Source organism: Oncorhynchus mykiss, chromosome 23, assembly GCF_013265735.2.
Source record: "Oncorhynchus mykiss isolate Arlee chromosome 23, USDA_OmykA_1.1, whole genome shotgun sequence".
NCBI lineage: Eukaryota > Metazoa > Chordata > Actinopteri > Salmoniformes > Salmonidae > Oncorhynchus > Oncorhynchus mykiss.
In genome coordinates, this window is record NC_048587.1 from 17,453,495 (window position 1) to 17,474,381 (window position 20,887).

The 20,887-nt window shown below is 42.8% G+C and overlaps 1 protein-coding gene and 2 long non-coding RNA genes across 8 annotated transcripts in view; 2 read left to right on the top strand and 1 right to left on the bottom strand.

Moving 5' to 3' along the window:
• LOC110502355 (protein YIPF3) overlaps positions 1 to 20,887 on the top strand; it is a 29,390-nt gene that overhangs the window by 1,129 nt on the left and 7,374 nt on the right. Inside the window, exons 2-9 of one of the 5 annotated variants that reach the window (XM_036959648.1) lie at positions 2,279 to 2,459; positions 9,719 to 9,863; positions 17,130 to 17,339; positions 17,495 to 17,601; positions 17,710 to 17,755; positions 17,890 to 17,982; positions 20,412 to 20,543; positions 20,651 to 20,776. In XM_036959648.1, coding sequence (XP_036815543.1) covers positions 17,154 to 17,339; positions 17,495 to 17,601; positions 17,710 to 17,755; positions 17,890 to 17,982; positions 20,412 to 20,543; positions 20,651 to 20,776 — 690 coding nt within the window. In that variant the 5' untranslated portion in view covers positions 2,279 to 2,459; positions 9,719 to 9,863; positions 17,130 to 17,153. Of the gene's footprint in view, positions 1 to 1,590; positions 2,460 to 9,718; positions 9,864 to 12,517; positions 13,260 to 17,129; positions 17,340 to 17,494; positions 17,602 to 17,709; positions 17,756 to 17,889; positions 17,983 to 20,411; positions 20,544 to 20,650; positions 20,777 to 20,887 lie in introns of those variants that run through there. The other 4 variants (XM_021580315.2, XM_036959649.1, XM_021580313.2 and 1 more) reach the window with 4 other exon arrangements.
• On the bottom strand, positions 1,212 to 18,196 carry LOC118943816. 2 transcript variants are annotated; one of them, XR_005039094.1, is made up of 8 exons: positions 18,076 to 18,196; positions 17,833 to 17,949; positions 17,127 to 17,315; positions 3,927 to 4,127; positions 3,690 to 3,781; positions 3,339 to 3,513; positions 3,163 to 3,209; positions 1,462 to 1,598 (listed from the first exon to the last, which is right to left on the bottom strand). It is a non-coding gene; the product is annotated as an uncharacterized LOC118943816 (long non-coding RNA). The 2 variants fall into 2 exon arrangements; XR_005039093.1 differs by having other exon boundaries at positions 1,212 to 1,598; positions 3,163 to 3,513.
• LOC118943817 lies at positions 14,135 to 16,153 on the top strand. The gene is made up of 2 exons (XR_005039095.1): positions 14,135 to 15,321; positions 15,574 to 16,153. It is a non-coding gene; the product is annotated as an uncharacterized LOC118943817 (long non-coding RNA).

Below are 20,887 nucleotides of genomic sequence, written 5' to 3' on the forward strand. Positions count from 1 at the left end.
TATGTAGTTTTGTCCTATATTTATGTTTTTAAAATTTTGTCCCAGCCCCCTTCCCCGCAGAAGGTATTTTGCCTTTTGGTAGGCTGCCATTGTAAATAAGAATTTGTTCTTAACTGGCTTGCCTAGTTAAATAAATAAAAAAATATGTCTCCGCGGTGGATTCAATACAGCGTCCCCGTTAGTCATCCAGGGTTTATACATATCGTTGGTAAAACCAGACAGAAAGAGGCAAAGCGAGAGGATTTACTCCACCCACAATATTTTTGTATGTAGATCTAGGAGTTGTGCGTTCCCACAGACTATTAGACGCTGTATTGCTGCCTTTCTCAAATCGGAGTGCGAATTATTCATAAATATTTTTTCAAATATTTTAATAGCTTCACACCTGTAGGTGCAGGCTGAATAGAGAAACAACAACCGCTTCCTTGCTAGTTCGCGCTGCCTGTCATTTGAGCCCAAAATTGTTAGAAGCGAAAATGTGGTCACAAACAACTCAGCCAGCTCACAGAGAATTGCCCTCAGCATACTGCCTGCAATATAAGAGGACATGCTTAAGTCTACCTCCCCACATTCCTCACGCTTCCTTTCTGGGTGTTTCCCCAGTAACAATAACCCACAATGACCCAACCTCAGCCTTCCTTTCCATCCCCAGATACCTATGGACCCTAAGAATTATGATGTGTCTTCCCCGCTCCGCCACTCCTGGGTCAACCCCTCTGCTACGATGCTTTATCATGCCAAAATAAAATAAAAACATTGATTTCCTATTTTGTATATAATTCTAATAATTGATCACAGTTGTGGTGGTAAAAGGACTGCATCTTGCAGTAACTGTTGGTTTGAGTTAGGACTATCATGGTGGTGTCCATTAAAACACAGATGGTGGTTTGCAGTTCAAAGGGCTGATGCCCAGTTTATTACTTAAGTTGAATTGAAGATAATGACACGATTGAGGATGTAAGGATGGAGTGATTAAGTAGGAAACAAACAAAGAAACACATGGTAGTGATTTCATATAAACCATACGCAGATATACTAATATACTCATGAATCTCTAACATTAAAATCATTTTACAGTGAAGAAACTTAGGCAGTAGGTTTAAACATGAGTAAAGGAAATGCATAAAGCAAACAAACAGTAAATGTTCTAAATCAAATGATAATCTAAATGAAGAAATAAGAACAAACTTTATTGGTCCTAAACACATTCAAAATACACAAAGGAAAGGATTACAAGCAAAAATGTGTCTTGTAACAAAACACTTGCAAATTGAAATGGTCAGGTCTACCACACTGACTAGTGACGGGTCTGGGTATTTAAAGGTGGTGAAGGAGCTGAGTCCTGTCTCTGTTGCAAGGGGGATTGGACAGGGGAGGGTGATATCGTGAGGGGACTGTCGGTCAGGGTAGGGGTAATTCGACCACAATAATAAAGTACCACAGTATGAGTGATAATGCATGGTTAACAAAACGTCACGCCAGGCCTTGTCATGACTGTCCTGTGAGGATCCAGATGGGTTGGATCAGCTCTGCAGTGGATGACTTCAACCAGACCCTCTCTCTGCCATAGGGGGGGGGGGTTGACAGCCCACACCCTGCTGTAAATCAAGGAGAGAACATCCCTCTCAAAATTCATACAGGAATGTGTCTTTGTTACAGACATTTTCCAGACGAAAATCTAACACGTTCTAAAGAGAATACTGGGACAATATGTCTAACATAGAAAGTGGGGAATGGTCGAAGGCTATCTATAGAATAATGATGTCATTTTGGTTGTTATTTGGTGATGTCATAAAATGTTAAAAAGGAAATACTGTAACTTGAAAGGTATATACACACTACATTTACGAAGTTTCCATCCTCTACGTTGTGTAAGAAATACGAAATGTTTTTGTTAAGAGAGGGATGTGATCTTAGAAACTATAAGAGAAAATTGTTTCTATAACTTTGTTCAAGTAGTCACCACCCCCCTGAGTGAGATCAGAGAGCATGTCAGCCTCACGAACCGCCCTCTTTTGAACAAACTATAAAACCATGGGTTAAGAATTTACATTTCAGACCAGAGAGATGTGTAGCTGCAGCTCACGTCCAAAGTGGTTTGAATTCAATCTCAACACGAGGTAGAGATCTCCCAGACATAATTTCCCAGACAATCACTGGTATGGATGGTTAGCTGTTCTAAGTAAAGTATCTAGAAAAGCTAAATTAAGTGGGACCATTCTACTACTCTCTTCAAACCATCATATTTTACTACTCATCACCCCACTGGGAATCACAGGCTAGCCAGGTGTGTCATTCTTCAAAGAATCATCTTCCAGAGCGAATGGAAGAATAACAATAGAAGACGTGTGGGGAACCCTTTTGGACAATCAAAGCCTTACAAGCGTGCCGTGAAAAGGCCCAACACCCTTTCCAAGGTCTGGCTCCGACAGAAATATGAAGAACCAAGACATTTACAGGTAAATACATTCATGATTCCTTACTCCAAATGGGCGGTGATTTGTGTGTAAAGTATATGATTACTGTGAGAGTAGTGTCTAAAATGTACCAACATTAAGTGTCTGTCTCTCTCTCCATCTCTTTTGTAACAAGCCGCCATATTGTGTCAGTCCGCTAGGGACCTGTTTCTATTGTATTAAGTGTGTATGTTTATCCCGTGTTACCATTTAGTTAGCGAGTAAACAAATAATTAAATTAATTTGTGTAGTACTGAATCATAAGTAAGGCTGTTTTTTTTGCAGATGCAGAAGGTTACGACTGTTCAGAATGATAAAATTTGAGGTTATGATTAATATGTTGACTGTTTATGGATGTGATAGGTGAAGACCTTTAGAGTTTTTAATTCGTCCTAACCCGGACGACGCTGGGCCAATTGTGCACCGACCTATGAGACTCCCAATCACGGCCGGTTGTGATACAGCCTGGAATCAAACCAGGGTCTGTAGTGACACCTCTAGCACCAAGATGCAGTGCCACTCAGGAGCAATGCATTCAGCAACAAGTGTTTGTGCCAGACAAGAGACTAACCTAGAGACAGCAGTCAGCATTTATTAAAGCATATCAGGAAAGGGTAACATAAAATACTGTGCTGTATGTAGTCAACATGTAATGCATTATTAGTTTATGATAAAACCGTTTCAATCAAACAATCACTTTACTCACTGTTTTTGTGAGGGATAGTGTTCTTGTTGTTTCCTTTCGATAAACACCTGTCAAACAGACAGCCGCTTATGTAATTGTGCCATTTGAAGTATTTGGGTCAGGCAGGATCCTTCACAGCAGTGCTTGTCTTTTCCTGTCAGTGTTAGAAACTGTGGTAGACACAAAATGGACCATACTGTAGCTGCAGCCACCTCTTCCAGTTCAGCCTGGCCCAGCTCGTTCAGCTTGCCCTCCGCCTCTTCCATAATGCACTCCAGGAGTTGGTACAGGTGGAAAGGGGGGGGGGGGGGGGGCAGCAGGTCTGTCTAGACCGTCTGCAGTGAAGCATTTACGCTGTAGGGGGCTCAGCCTCTGCTTGGAGATTCCGGAGACAGCCACACAGGACAATACAACCAGTTAGCTACAAGGCATCCAATATTACAGTAGTAATTATAACACGTTGATGCCTTGTGCAATCAACTGATTTCTAGTTGTCATCTTGGTCTGGGAATGATCAAATTTGGACCTATATTTACTGTTGGACTGACCTTTTTGTGATGATGGGTAGAGGTGTTGTGATGTTGGAGGGTACTCTGTCTGGCTCCACCATAGCCAGGGCTTGGAATGGAACTCTTGGAGCCTTTTTGGATTAGGTAAGATGTAAGGAGATATTACAAAAGTATATTTGGTATCAACTTAATGTCAATACAACTCCATCCAGACAAATAAATAAACATGTTTGTAGAAGTAGAGTAGTTGTATGTTAGAAATCCAGCGGTCCCTACCTGAGAGATGTCATGGGAGTGGGTGTGTGAGCCGAGATACTCTAGGTCTGGTGCGGGGACCGACAGTATGTTGTTGGGGTTGTTGACGAGGTAGGACACCATGGTGACTTGACCACCCTTTGCACCTCCTTCTCCTCTTCACTCCTTCCGTGTCCTTGTTGCTGCTGGACGATTCTAAGATCTCGCTCAGGCTTAGAGATGCTGCCCATCATAAAAAGATATGCCGATAATAAAACAGCCTTGTTTTAATCCTCTTGACAATGGAATACTTTGAGAAGTAGCCAGGAAACTAAAAAGATTTGGCATGGGTCCTGAGATCCTCAAAAGGTTCTACAGCTGCAACATCGAGAGCATTGCATCACTGCCTGGTACGGCAATTGCTCGGCCTCTGACCGCAAGGCACTACAGAGGGTAGTGCGTACGGCCCAGTACATCACTGGGCTAAGCTGCCTGCCATCCAGGACCTCTAAACCAGGCGGTGTCAGAGGAAGGCCCTAAAAATTGTCAAAGACCCCAGCCACCCTAGTCATAGACTGTTCTCTCTACTACGGCATGTCAAGCGGTACCGGAGTGCCAAGTCTAGGACAAAAAGGCTTCTCAACAGTTTTTACCCCCAAGCCATAAGACTCCTGAATAGGTAATCAAATGGCTACCCAGACTATTTGCATTGTGTGTGTGTGTGTGTGTGTCCCACCAAACCCTCTTTCTACGCTGCTGCTACTCTGTTTATCATACGCGCATTGTCACTAACTATACATTCATGTACATACTACCTCAATTGGGCCGACCAACCAGTGCTCCCTCACATTGGCTAACCGGGCTATCTGCATTGTGTCCCGCCACCCACCACCCCCTCTTTTACGCTACCTCTACTCTGTTCATCATATATGCATGGTCACTTTAACCATATCTACATGTCCATACTACCTCAACCAGCCTGACTAACCAGTGTCTGTATGTAACCTCGCTACTTTCATAGCCTGTCTTTTCACTGTTTTATTTCTTTACTTACCTATTGTTCACCTAGCACCTTTTTTGCACTATTGGTTAGAGCCTGTAAGCAAGCAGTTCACTATAAGGTCTACCAACACCTGTTGTATTCGGCGCGCGTGACAAATAAACTTTGATTTGATTATTTACTGTTTTACACCTGGGTTACTACACAGAACTTTAACCCGTTGTATAAGGTATTCTCAAACATTTAAATAGTCCAGACATTTATATTATAACAAAAAAAAGTATTCTGCATTATTTTAAGTAATCATGTGACAACTAAAAAAAATTTGAGCCGACTTCTGGTAGCATAGCTTTCGTGTATTCACCCACGTGGCTGTGGAGATTGACAGGACAATGTCACAGCATGTCAGCGCCTGCATGTTTCTTCCCAGATCTGTACTTGAAGTGGAAGTCAGCCAACTCACCGACCCACCAGTGACCTACTGCATTGAGTCTTGTTGTGCTCAGAACATAGGTCAATGGGTAGTAGTCTGTAAAGGTAGGTAGATGGTTACTAAACATGTCAAAGATCGCCTACTTCAGCGCTAAAAACTCTAGTTAGCCAGAATGGTGGTCGTTTTTCTCTGCTGGAGTTAGCGTTCTGGACCCATACCCCATTACACGTAGTTTCCAGTTCTAATGTTGGTCAAACACAGCCTGAAAAAGAGCTCCACCAACGGGTGGTGGTCTCGAAAGAGCTGCCGGTTTAGATTATAGATAGGCTACAATTGTCCTAGAGTCCCAGTAAGAGAAATGATAATGACCAGCAGGAGACCGAGATGCAATAAAGTGTGAATTGTCACACACACGTCGTGGAAGTGGTTCTCTGTTCTGTATAGAGAACAGAAATAGAGTGCATGTAGTACACAGTGCACAGTCTGTTATGGCTATGCATAACGGTAGCACTAGAATGAATAATAACTGTATAGTAAATAGTATTATGATGTGGCATAAATAGCTACATATGTAAACAGGAAATGGCACATAGCCTACCGCTATTAGCTACCAATGTATAGCCTAACACAACACACAATAGAACCGTATATACACACACACAGTATGGTCAGGGCCCACTAAGACTATAGTATACAGTATAGTATGAGCAATAGGTGTAATAGCTAGGGCTAGTGGGCTAACATGCTACATAGCAGTAATGGTAGCATATTACACAAGAGGGCTAGCATAGTATGCTAAGCTACTGTTGCTAGGCTAGCATGTAAAAAATAATTTGGCCATGAGGGCTGCCATCAGTCGGATCATTTTGTCCCCCCCACATTCTGAAATAGCATTTTTGCCACCCCAGTTTTATTGTTGGAATGTGATAAAAAACAAGGGAACAGTGTGCTTTAGAACCAGGCCTGTTTCACTGACCTCTGTCAGCTGACTTGATCAGCAGAGTTGCCCATAGCAACAGAATGTTCCAGGCAGGGGAGAACGACTGCCCCCTCTCATTGAAGCCACTGAAGTGAATGGAAAAATGGCAATCTTGGTCAATCTTCGTCTATACAAAAATAATGGTTTCAAAGACAATCATGGTACTAATAATTGTTTCTAATACACCAGATGTTCACTGAGTATACCAAACATTAGGAGCACCTTCCTAATATTGAGTTTGCACCCCTCACTTTTGCCCTCAGAACAGCCTCAATTGGTTGGGGCATGGACTCTTCAAAGTATTGAACATGTTCCACAGGGATGCTGGTCCATGTACACTCCAATCCTTCCCACAATAGTGTCAAGTTGGCTGGATTTCCTTTGGGTGGTGGACCATTCTTGATACACACAGGAAACTGTTGAGCCGTTATTAACCCAGCGGTGTTGGAGTTCTTGAGACAAACCAGTGCACCTGACACCTACTATCATACCCAGTTGAAAGGCACTTACATCTTTTGTCTTGCCCGTTCACCCTCTGAAATACACAATCCATGTCTCAAGGCTTAAAATGCCTTCTTTAACCTGTATCCTCCCCTTCATCTACACTGATTGAAGTGGATTTTAAAAGTGACATCAATAAGGGATCATAGATGTCACCTGGATTCACCTGGTCAGTCTGTCATGGAAAGAACAGGTGTTCTTAATTTTTTGTATACTCATTGTATGTCCTTAAACCGATCTTTAAAAAAAATGGCCCACAGAAGAAGTTAAGGAGAGTGTAGGTGCTAATGTCAGCCTGCAGTCTGCCTTTTACATTTCAGTCATTTAGCTGATGCTCTTATCCAGAGCGACTTACAGTTAGTGCATTCATCTTAAGATAGCTAGGTGGGACAACCACATATCACAGGAATGGAAAGTAGGGGGGGGGGGGGGGGAATCAAGTGCAAGTGCTGGTTCAGGGATGGTCTCCAGAGATGGTCTGGAGAAGGGAGGGGATGGGGTAGAGCGGGCATGTTGTTAACCGACTTCATTGAGTCTTCACATAGGAATGAATCATGTCACGTGATCAATGGCTTTGTCCATTCATATATACGGTCATTGGTTCCAGGAGCAAAGGTGTGAAAGTTGGGGGTACAGAGCTCTGTAAACAATGGAAAGTCCATCCTCCCAGTACCTCTGCTTGTGTAAAGTGTATCAGAGCTTGTGTCTTTGAATGGAGGCTAAGAGAGGGGATTTTCTACAAAGCCACCCCAAAATGTATGAAGTACATTTTTAAATGCTTTGTGTCATCTTCGCCGCCCGTGATGTCTGGTGCTTGTAAGCCCTGCCACCCTGTGTCTCCACCCTTTCAGTGGCATGGATGGAGCGGGCAGTGATGGATGACCTGCTCACAGTATCTGATGCTGCTAGGTCCAGGAAAGACTTAAGGCTCAAGTGCCCGACTGGGACACTGGCTAGCGAGTCAGCTTGTGCATCAGGTCCAAGCCAAGCAGGTCTGCAAGGGCAGAAGGTAGTCTAGGGACCAGCACTGGAGTTAAATCCAGTGATGGCTGATCTAGAAGAGACACTATCTGCAGTGTGGGTTGGGGTGCTGGCTCGAACACTAGTGGCTGCAGGTCTGGCTGGCAACAGAAGTGCTCTGCTATTTGGCTAGCAGCCACACAAGTAAATGAGCTTACAATAAAAAAGCAAAGACATCTTTTCAAAAAATTATGCATGACCATCATATTTGTAATGATTATCATAGAAAGAATGCAGCCAGCTACATTTACTCATGTTTTTCTCTAAGTTAATCTTGCATTTTACCAGAGAAAAGTCCCGGAGAAATGTAGCTACACAGTCAGAGTGCTGTCTGCTGATTATAATGCAATTCTGGAATGAGTGGAGAAGTGCATCTGAAGCACAAAATGAGTCTGATGCAAAGCAGAAACTATAATAAGAAGCATTTTTGATCTGCCTTTACAAAGCGGAGCAAGATGCACTATATATACAAAAGTAAGTGGACACCTCTACAAATTAGTGGATTCAGCTATTTCAGACACCCATTGTTGACAGGTGTATAAAATCAGGCACACAGCCCTGCAATCTTCATGGACAAACATTGGCAGTAGAATGGCCTTACTGAAGAGCTCAGTGACTTTCAACGTGGTAGGATGCTACCTTTCCAACAAGTCAGTTGGTCAAATTTCTGCTATGCTAGAGCTGCCCAGGTCAACTGTAAGTGCTGTTTTTGTGAAGTGTAAACGTCTAGTAGCAACAACGGCTCAGCCGCAAAGTGGTAGGCCACACAAGCTCACAGAATGTGATTGCCGAGTGATGAAGCACGAAGCGCGTAAAAATAGAATGGAAACGCGCTTTCTGTAGGGATGAATCTCGCTTCATCATCTGGCAGTCCTACCTGCCCGAATACGTAGTGTCAACTGTAAAGTTTGGTGGAGGAGGAATAATGGTCTGGGGCTGTTTTTCATGGTTCAGGCTAGGCCCCTTAGTTTCAGTGAAGGGAAATCTTAATGCTACAGCATACAATGACATTCTAGATGATTCTGTGCTTCCGACTTTGCGGCAACAGTTTGGGGAAGGCCCTTTGCCGTTTCAGCATGACAATGCCCCTGTGCACAAAGCAAGGTCCATACAGAAATGGTTTGTCAGGGCCTCCCGACTGGTGCAGTGGTCTAAGGTACTGTATCGCAGTGCTTGAGGCGTCACTACAGCCCCGGGTTCAATCCCAAGCTGTGTTACAGCTGGCCGTGACTGGGAGACCCATGAGGCGGCACACAGTTGTCTGGGTTAGGAGAGGGTTTGGCCGTTTGTGATTTGACTCAACCAACAGTCTGTCAATCCGGAAAATTAGAACTTTGAGAGTTTCTTCAAGTGCAGTTGCAAAAACCATCAAGCGCTATGATGAAACTGGCTCTCATGAGGACCGCCACAGGAAAAGAAGAACCAGAGTTACCTCTGCTGCAGAGGACAAGTTCATTAGAATTAACTGCACACCAGATTGCAGCCCAAATAAATGTGTCATGGCATGGCCCTTTCTGGGTATAGATCGTGGCTCCCCCTCAGGTTATCTCAGGTCGTAAATTCCTGCCGGAGACCCTCTCCCCCTGGCCATGCAGTATGGAGAGCGTTTCACAGTAGAACAAAGGAACTTCTACTATATCACAGAATTTGAGAACTGAACAATATCCATATTTTGGAGAATGTGTAAACGGTCCAGACCGAAACTAGATAGAGAAGTAACCACTGTCTGGTTTTGACATTTTGATCTTGTGTGACAGACAATGCTATTAAATTCAGAGAAGCTACTGCTATGTTCCTGTATCAACTTAAGTCTGCAATTGCATTAATAAAGGTTATTGAATGATTTCCATTGAATGATTTCCATGAATGCTAATTTCACCAATGAGCCAATGATTGACAAGGACCAAGGAACGAACCCCAACAGACGCCTGCCGTATCCATTACAACAGACACTATCAGGAGCGGCCACCATGAGTAGCCAAAGACTCTGATGAACTGACTCTCCAGCAGACGGACTGACGATTCCAGAGAAGACCGACATATTGGGTAAATATATTGATTGCAATTATTCCCAAATGAGCGAGCGTTCATGTGCAAAGGATTAGAATTTCAATGACTATAATTATCCACTGTGTGTAGTGATCCATTTTGTCTGTCCCGCTCTCAGTCCACACCCCCTTCCCTTTGTCCACCAAGCCGTCATATCGGCTTAGCCCACTAGGGAATCTTCCCTATCATTTGTTAGTAACCAATATCTACAGTTTGTTTAGGCATTTCTGTGATTATTTAGTTAGTAAATAAATGATTAGGTCAATTGGTGTATGGATGATTTACAGTAAATGCTGGTATCGTGCAGATAACCAACCATTTATTACATTCGGAATGAGACTGACGTGAGGTAAAGAATAATTAATTAATAGAAGACTAATTTATCATTAAATATCTGAAGAGTTATATTCGGAAAATTATAACTTTTTTTGCAAATTTATTTGCAAATTATGGTGGAAAATAAGTATTTGGTCACCTACAAACAAGCAAGATTTCTGGCTTTCACAGACCTGTAACTTCTTCTTTAAGAGGCTCCTCTGTCCTCCACTCGTTACCTGTATTAATGGCACCTGTTTGAACTTGTTATCAGTATAAAAGACACCTGTTCACAACCTCAAACAGTCACACTCCAAACTCCACTATGGCCAAGACCAAAGAGCTGTCAAAGGACACCAGAAACAAAATTGTAGACCCGCACCAGGCTGGGAAGACTGAATCTGCAATAGGTAAGCAGCTTAGTTTGAAGAAATCAACTGTGGGAGCAATTATTAGGAAATGGAAGACATACAAGACCACTGATAATCTCCCTCGATCTGGGGCTCCACGCAAGATCTCACCCCGTGGGGTCAAAATGATCACAAGAACGGTGAGTAAAAATCCCAGAACCACACGGGGGGACCTAGTGAATGACCTGCAGAGAGCTGGGACCAAAGTAACAAAGCCTACCATCAGTAACACACTACGCCGCCAGGGACTCAAATCCTGCAGTGCCAGACGTGTCCCCCTGCTTAAGCCAGTACATGTTCAGGCCCATCTGAAGTTTGCTAGAGAGCATTTGGAGGATCCAGAAGAAGATTGGGAGAATGTCATATGGTCAGATGAAACCAAAATATAACTTTTTGGTAAAAACTCAACTCGTCGTGTTTGGAGGACAAAGAATGCTGAGTTGCATCCAAAGGACACCATACCTACTGTGAAGCATGGGGGTGGAAACATCATGCTTTGGGGCTGTTTTTCTGCAAAGGGACCAGGACGACTGATCCGTGTAAAGGAAAGAATGAATGGGGCCATGTATCGTGAGATTTTGAGTGAAAACCTCCTTCCATCAGCAAGGGCATTGAAGATGAAACGTGGCTGGGTCTTTCAGCATGACAATGATCCCAAACACACCGCCCGGGCAAAGAAGGAGTGGCTTCGTAAGAAGCATTTCAAGGTCCTGGAGTGGCCTAGCCAGTCTCCAGATCTCAACCCCATAGAACATCTTTGGAGGGAGTTGAAAGTCCGTGTTGCCCAGCAACATCCCCAAAACATCACTGCTCTAGAGGAGATCTGCATGGAGGAATGGGCCAAAATACCAGAAACGGTGTGTGAAAACCTTGTGAAGACTTACAGAAGATTTTTGACTTCTGTCATTACCAACAAAGGGTATATAACAAAGTATTGAGAAACTTTTGTTATTGACCAAATACTTATTTTCCACCATAATTTGCAAATAAATTCATAAAAAATCCTACAATGTGATTTTCTGGATTTTTTTTCTCATTTTGTCTGTCTTAGTTGAAGTGTACCTATGATAAATTCCAGGCCTCTCATCTTTAAGTGGGAGAACTTGCACAATTGGTGGCTGACTAAATTTTTTTTTTGACCCACTCACTGTATGTGTGTGTTTTTTCCCCCACATTCTTCTCTTCTCCCTATTATTTGGGCGGCAGGTAGCCTAGTGATCAGATCGAATCCCTGAGCTGACAAGGTACAAATCTGTCATTCTGCCCTTGAACAAGGCAGGTAACCCACTGTTCCTAGGCTGTCGTTGAAAATAAGAATTTGTTCTTAACTGACTTGCCTATTCAAATAAAGGTCAAATTTTAAAAAATTGGCGTTAAAGTTGATCCGTTTTCCACCCATCCAATAGGTGGAGGCATGCACCTCTAATGTTGTTTGTGGACCGCCATAATAAATTAGAAGAAGTGTCCACGATCATGGGTGGGTCTGAGGACAGGAAGAGAGGACTGGAGGAAGTGCGATATTATGCCTTCACTTCAATGGCGTTTGTGTATAAACCTAAGTCCCCGGAATACAAGCCAACTGGAATTTCTTACATCTACTTAATCGCTTGAGAATCTTGAGATCGTCGGAGTTCAGAGATCGAATCCCACAAAAGTGAAAAGGAACAACCTGGGTTGACAGGTGTGGTGCAAGGCTTCAGAGCCTCACCCCAATGAACAGGGGAATGCCCAAGATGAATCTGGCCCAGTGGGAGTCCGTTTTGTGGAGAAAGTGGAGCCATGTCTTCTGGCTGACCAAATTTGGGGTATCGGGCTGGGTGGATTTTCTGTGCGTCTTCCACCCAGACGGAGCGGGCGCTCTGCCTCACGCTTTTCTCTCCGGAGCAGAGCACTGCTGAAAGTAGTGATTTTGGGGGTGGCTTTGAGTGTGAAGATAAATCAACTGAAGTTGAGGATCCCTGGTGTCTGTGATGCATGCCGTTTGGTGAAAAGCAGACCTGGTGGTGAGCACGAGACTGAGGAGACCCTGTCTATCCTTTTGAGTTTTGATATTGAGTGTTTGCCTGATAAAGTCATGCTAGGATATATGAGCTATCCCGTGATAGCGTTTGTTCCGAAGCCGTTTTGATGTTTCAGGTGCCAAGGTTTTGGTCAGAGACAAAGGAGTGTGTAGTTTGAAGAAAAAGTAGTGAGTTTCAATTGTGGGGGAGCCAATGTTAGCAAAGTTGGTTTCTTGGCGAAGTAGTGGAATAAGGGGTGTGTTTTGGTGTTATAGTTACAGGGTTATGGGTGGTGCAATTTGTATTTTCCGTTCCCTTTTTTTGTTTTGTCACAATGTGTAATGCATACTCCGGGCTGAGAAGGGCAGCAATACGCCCAAAAGCATTTAGTCTGTCGGAAATTCACACAAAAGGAGAAGTGTCCACGTAGTACGCACGACGTGTTGTGCGTGGAATATTACCAGGCAGCTTAATGCATTTGGGAACAAACGTTTATCTTTAAAGCACCTCTGATGCTATAATTAACAATTCGTTGGTTGTATGTGAGTTTGAAAGTGCAGTTTCTTTTTTTTTAACAAGAAATCAAGAACACGTTCTAAAAGATGGCTTCGTCTGATGGAAACAAAAACACGGAACCATGGGGCGGTTTTGATGACAACAGTATCCAGGTAACTTAACGTTACTATGCTAGCTATAGCTATCCAAGAAAATGCTTAATATGTATCGACTTATTTGAGGGGCGTGTTTAGTGTTGCCAAACGATATTTTACTCTGCAGTACATATCATCCTACTGAAAATGGGCACTTGTCCCACAATGTGGTAGTTAACTAACCTGCTAAATTAACCTTAGTCCTTCTGTTTAAGACGAATTGACTCATCTAAACGTGAATAATTCTTAACCCTATTGTTGTGTTCCGGTCGAATTGGACCGATTTTAGTTGTCTCTGAAAAATGTCGTTATTATTTTTGTTTAACTAGGCAAGTCAGTTACGAACAAATGGTGGGTCAACTGCCTTGTTCAGGGGCAGAACGACAGATGTTTACCTGCTAGATCAGGGATACAATCCAGCAAACTTTAGGTTACTGGCTCACCGCTCTAACCACTAGGCTACCTGCCGCCCATTTAATCTGATTGTCATAAGGTTCCATGACTGTCCACATAGGGCATCTGGACACACAAAATACATTTAAGATTTTCATAAAATTTGGGGTGTGTTTTATTTAACTTTTGTACACCTGTGGTGTTCCTGGTCAGAAATGACCGGTCATTAGAAATTAATGGGTGAGACTACAATTAGTGTATAAAATTGAGTTCAGGCACCTGCCCATTCATCAGATGGACACACTTCCTCTCCCAGACCCCCACATGCATGTGTGTTTGAGCACACACACACACACCTCACTCCCCTTCTTGTTTTCCATGGAAAACCCCACGGGAACCTTTCCCCAATAGAATCTTTCCCCCACGGGATCCACACCTGTTGGCATTCTCACAAACCATCGCAACATTGTTTCAATAATATATAGAACTTTTCTTGCAGCTCTGGTATAATTAAGCTTTTTTGAGGCCTTGCTCACAATTCGTTCTGTGGCAGCACAATGACCAAACGATACACTGTATGTGAGGCTCTTGATCATGACAATGGTGAGGAGGAGAGAGGCCAGGAAACTGACAGTGAAGATACATTAGAGGAGGAAATGTCAGAAGTTGAAGACGACACAGAATATGATCCAGACCAAGAGACAACTGATGTGGAACAATCCAGTGATGGGGAAGAGGGCCCTGCCGAGGTTGTTGTTACATTCTGGATGACCCCAGGGCCAACGAGACGCCATATCTCGGGTTGATGACATAAAATCCTGCTTCGAACTGTTCCTGACAGAGTCAATCAAAACCACAGTGATAAACATGACCAACTTGGAGGGGGGACGCGTTTACAAAGACAACTGAAAGGAAGTAGACCGGACAGACGTCCAAGCATACGTGGATCTCTTGATTGTGTACAGATCCAGAAACGAACCTACCACCAGTTTATGGGATGCAGAGTCTGGTCGGGCAATTATTTACTTATTTAAATTGGCTTCGACAACCGTGATACAAGACCAGGCCGCTGTCAACAAGACAAGCTGGCAACTATCAGAGGTTTGGCACAAGTGGGTGGAGCGCCTGCCACTCATCTATAACCCAAGTCCAGGCATCAAAGTGGATGAGTGGTCGCTTTTAGGGGACGCTGCCCATTCAAACAGCACATGCCAAGCAAACCGCCTAAATATGGAATAAAGATATGGGCAGCATGTGATGCTAGGACACGATATGCCTGGAACATGCAGGTTTACATCAGGAAACCTGCTGACGGTGTTCCCGAAAGGAACCAGGGGAAATGGTCCTGGAAATGACTGCAGGTTTCCAGGGACACAACACGTGACAATTTCTTCACCTCATGCTCTTGGTCAGGAGCTGCTCCCAATAAAAATGACCGTGGTGGGGACGGTCAGAAGGAACAAGCCTCATTTGCCTCACTCACAACCAAGGACAGGGATAGTTTTGTCCCTCCAAGTTTGCCTTCACCGATACACACAAACACTTGTGTCCTACTGCCTGAGGAAAAAGAATGTGCTCCTGATGACAACTCTGCGTAGGGATGCCGCTGTGAGTACCAGGGAGGACAGGAAGCACAACGCTGTCCTGGATTACAACAGGAACAAAGGGGGAGTTGACAACCTTTAAGGTATGTTACTTATTTTATGTACTTTATTTTTCTATTACCAAATTGTTTTATCTGTACCATTTAAAAATGAAATGTTTGAAATGCTCATTGATTTTGTGAACAATAGTCAATTCTATTCATTTGAATATGTAAATATGTTTTAGATGTGATCAATTAAAACGCTTTGATGCAATTTTTCACATGTTACTATGCAAGACATGAAGTATCACTTGTATGCACTCATTTTATTCACTGATTGTTGCACTTTTGCAGGTCACTGGCACATACTCTTGTAAGAGGATGACAGCACGTTGGCCCATGGTGTTCTTCAACATCCTAGACGTGTCGGTCTACAACAGGTTTGTGAGGTGGATGGAGGTGAATCCAGGCTGGAAGCAGGGGAAATTCTTCAAGAGGATACTATTCCTAGAAGAGTTGGGGAAAGCCATGGTGGCACCCCTCATTCAAAGGCACCAACACCGTCCTCTAACACCATCCTCTGCTGGATTGGTGAGAGATATACAAAGACCAGAAGCAAGATCTACGTCTGCCAGAGACAGAAGAGACAAAAGGACAATCTGTGTGCAACAAGAGTTATCAAAACGAGCATTATGTGCCGTAAATGCAGTGCATATATTTGCAAGGCACATGCATCAACCACCACGTATTGGCCAACATGTACATGAGAGCACACAAAATGGAACCACCATTGATTGTTAGTAATACTGTTATGGTTACTGTGTTCAGATGTACATTTTGTAATATGGTAAAGTTCTCATGTGTAGTTTTGGGCCTATGTCCTTTCTTTACTAATAAAATCATACCAGTCAGTTTTGACCAGGAACACAACAGATGTTATTTTGTGCCCGTTTAAACATTTGAAATGGTTTCAAAACAAATGTCCTTGTTAAACTTTGATGCAAAGTAGTCTGTGATAAATAGCACAATATGTTGAGTATTTGTTATAGTCAAAATAATCTATACATTCTGATTTTTAATTGTTTAATACAGAGTTATGAGCTCAGGTCAATGAGGCCTACAGGCCATAAATAGAAGTTAATAACTTGTAATGTTCACAAGAACTTAAGTTGATAAAAAGATCTAACAACATTAAGTGATGTATTATTATGGATTTATAATCCGCTATAATGGGCCGGTTATTTTGGACAGGGGACGCAGAATTAATTAACATGAAAAGAACACAACAGGAGGGTTAATTGCAGTACGGTTCTAGAAACACAAACAAATCCCTCTATTACAAACACAACAGGAGGGTTAATTGCAGTACGGTTCTAGAAACAACCAAATCCCTCTCTCAAATCAAAAACACACTTACTGTTTTAACAGTTTCAGCCGACAGTATTTTGGCATCAGTCTTCCATTTAATGTTAGTGTTCAGAGGCACAGACAGCTAATTGGCACATGTAGTACACTGTCTTGCATCTGTTTTCGGAAAACAAGCACTGAAACATGGAAATATGGCCATGTGGGAACCCTAACCCTATAAAGGCGTGTAGTAATTTAACCTTTTGAAACTTAATGATTTCTTGCTGATATGTTTCCAAAACCGTAGCGCAAGCAATGCGTGTTAATGTTTAGCTCAAACGTCCGGGCTCATAAACAACCTCCGGTCAGAAGATACTACAGTTATCGTTTATGAACGGATGTAGTTAGTTAGCTAAACATAAACTGGAAGGAGCCTTCTTTGTTTCTTCCTTATTCGTTTCACGTGGTGACTGACTGTGTCAAAGGAAACATTGACAATTTGCTTGTCAAACATTTCACATACATGATACACAGTAGTTATATCTAATAAGCTATCTTACCAGGGCACTGGGTCAGCAGTGATTGACATGGAGAACACGGATGACACATCGGGCTCCAGCTTTGAGGACATGGGGGAGATGCACCAGCGCATGAAGGAGGAGGAAGAGGTGGCAGAGGAGGCGGAAGCAACTGAAGAGGAGACTGGAGAAGATGGCGAGTTTCTGGGCATGAAGGGTATCAAGGGCCAGCTGGGGAGACAGGTGGCAGATGAGGTGAGATGAGATTACTTTGTGATGCTTATGATGGGCAGCAACCTGTCACACACACCACATTAGTCATGAAAATAGGCTTTGCCAGAACCCAATATTCTAAGTTAAATCTCATTAGCCTTATCTGGTTAATGTTGCAGTCCCCTCCCCCCTCTTAGGTGTGGCAAGCTGGAAAGCGTCAGGCTTCCAAAGCTTTCAACCTATATGCCAACATAGATATTCTCCGGCCGTACTTTGATGTAGAGCCTATGCAAGTCAGGAACAGGTGAGAGTCGGTCACGAATGTGCTTGTAATCACAACGTGTAACTTGTAAAATAGTCTTGCGGAGTCACATTTTAGAAGATTTCTGACATTTACTTTTTTCTACCCTAGGTTGATTGAATCAATGATACCCATCCGCAGGATACATTTTCCACAGGTGAGTGGCATTTTCTTTTCCCGTACTATTTTCACAGGCCGAGAGGAGATTTAAATCTAGAGGCTTTCGGCGCTTACCTGGCCAATTAAAAGGAAATATAAAATGTTTTCCCTGCTCCTATTTTCCAACAATAGAAGATTGCCGGGGAGCTGTATGGGCCCATGATGCTGGTGTTCACACTGGTGGCCATCCTCCTGCATGGAATGAAGACATCAGGAACAGTTATTGTAAGAGAGCTCAATTTATACCGGCTTCGTAAATGCATGTTAATATACAGTATGTATAGATTAACATTTCTTATGAAGCTCAGGGATACTGACGGTAGATGAATTAAAACTGGAAATGGGGTTAGCCATCAACTCAAAACCCTTTTGACATTATGCAACCAAAAGCCATCTGTTCAGCTTTTGCTGCTCAAAAATATAAATTACTACTCATGTGGTTAAATGCTTATATGCGAGGACACTCCAAATTGAGCTCAGGTGCATCCAATTTCCTTTGATCATCATTGAGAGGTGGATACAACTTGATTGGAGGCCACCTGTGGCCAATTCAAATGTTTGGACAGGATTGAGAAAAGAAACACACCTGTCTACATAAGTTCCCACAGTTGACAGTGCATGTCAGAGAAGAAACTAAGTCCAAGGAACTGTCCGTAGATCGCCATCGAATTGTGATAAGTGCCGTCAGAAAATATTCACACTCCTTGACTTAATCCAGATTTTGTTGTGTTATAGCCTGAATTTAAAATTGGTTCAATTAAGATTTTGTGTAACTGCCTACACACAATACCCCATGTCATAAAAATATATTATTTTTTAAACAAAGTTATTACAAATGAAAAGCTGAAATGTTTTTAGTCAATAAGTATTCAACCCCTTTGTTATGGCAAGCCTAAATAAGTTAGGGAGTAAAAATGTGCTTAACAAGTGACATAATAAGTTGCATGGACTCACTATGGACAATAAAATGATTTGTTAATGACTACCTCATCTCTGTACCCTTCACGTAAAATTATCTGTATGATCCCTCAGTCGAGCAGTGATGCCTTGCAAAGAAGGGCACCTGTTGGCAGATGGGTAAAAATAAAAAAGCAGACATTGAATATCCCTTTGAGCATGGTGAAATTATGAATTACACTTTGGATGGTGTAGCAATACACCCAGTCACTGGAGATGAAGGAAACCTCTCAGGGATTTCACAATGAGGCCAATGGTGACTTTAAAACAGAGTTTAATGACTGATAAAATAACTGAGGATGGATCAACAGCATTGTAGTTACTCCACAATACTAACCAAATTGACAGAGTGAAAAGAAGGAAGCCTGTACAGAATAAAAATAATTAAAAACATGCATCCTGTTTGCAACAAGACACTAAAGCAATACTGCAAAACAATTCACTTTTTGTCCTTAATACAAAGTGTTATTTTTGGGGCCAATCCAATACATTATTGTGTACCACTCTTCATATTTCCAAGCATAGTGGTGGCTGCATCATGTTATTTATATCGTTATTTTACCAGGTAAGTTGACTGAGAACACATTCTCATTTACAGCAACAACCTGGGGAATAGTTACAGGGGAGAGGAGGGGGATGAATGAGCCAATTGTAAACTGGGGATTATTAGGTGACCGTGAGGGTATGAAGGACAGCTTGGGAATTTAGCCAGGACACCGGGGTTAACGCCCCTACTCTTACGATAAGCGCCACGGGATCTTTAATGACCTCAGAGAGTCAGGACACCCATGTAACGTCCCATCTGAAAGACAGCACCCTACACAGGGCAGTGTCACTGCCCTGGTGCATTGGGATATTTTTTTAGACCAGAGGAAAGTGCCTCCTACTGGCCCTCCAACACCACTTCCAGCAGCATCTGCTCTCCCATCCAGGAACTGACCAGGACCAACCCTGCTTAGCTTCAGAAGCAAGCTAAGCAGTGGGATGCAGGGTGGTATGCTGCTGGCATGCTTGTAATGGTTAAGGACTGTGTAGATGTTCAGGATTAAAAAAAAACGGAATGGAGCTAAGCACAGGCAAAATTCTAGAGGAAAAACTGGTTGTCTTCTTTCCACCAGACACTGGGAGATGAATTCACCTTTTAGCAGGACAGTAACCTAAAACACAAGGTCAAGTCTACACTGGAGTTGCTTACCAAGAGGACATTGAATGTGCCTGAGTGGCCTAGTTACAGTTTTGACTTAAATTGGCTTGAAAAAAAGAAAACATCTGTCTAGCAACGATCAACAACAACCAACTTGACAGAGCTTGACGAATTTAGAAAAAAAGGTGCAAATATTGTACAATCCAGGTGTGCAAAGCTCTTAGAGACTTACCCAGAAATACTCACAGCTGTAATCGTTGCCAAAGGTGATTCTACAAAGTATTGACTCATGGGTGTGAATACTTATGTAAATTATGTATTTCTATTTCATTTTCAACAAAGTTGCACAAATTTCAAAAGCGTGTTTTCACTTGATCATTATGGGGTATTGTGTGTAGATGGGTGAGAAAAAAAACAATTAATACATTTTGAATAAAGACTGTAACAACAAAATGTGGAATAAGTCAAGGGGTATGAATACTTTCTGAAGGCACTGTATGTTGTCTATCTGACCTTGATTAGGCCTAATACATTGTTCTTCCTCCCTGGACAGAGAGAGGGTACTCTGATGGGCACAGCCATAGGGACATGCTTTGGTTACTGGCTGGGAGTTTCCTCCTTCATATACTTCCTGGCATATCTGTGCAATGCCCAGATCACCATGCTCCAGACCCTGTCTCTGCTGGTGAGTCAACAATGACCATCACTCCCCTCACAGCATCCCTGTGTAATCAGTCTGTTATAAATGCAGTGTGAAATCTCACTGTCTGTTCTACTATGTGCCCCCAACAGGGTTATGGTCTTTTCGGACACTGCGTGGTTCTCTTTGTCACCTACAACGTCCACTTCCACTCCCTGTTCTACATCCTGTGGCTGGTCGTAGGAGGGCTTTCCACACTGCGGATGGTAAATAAGCAGGTCAATTAATACAAGTCCCAAGAGGCCCCTTGACACTTAGACACTTGCTGACGTTCACACCGGGCACGTTTGAGTGGTCAGGCTAAAGCAACCAACTAGACAAAAGTCAAG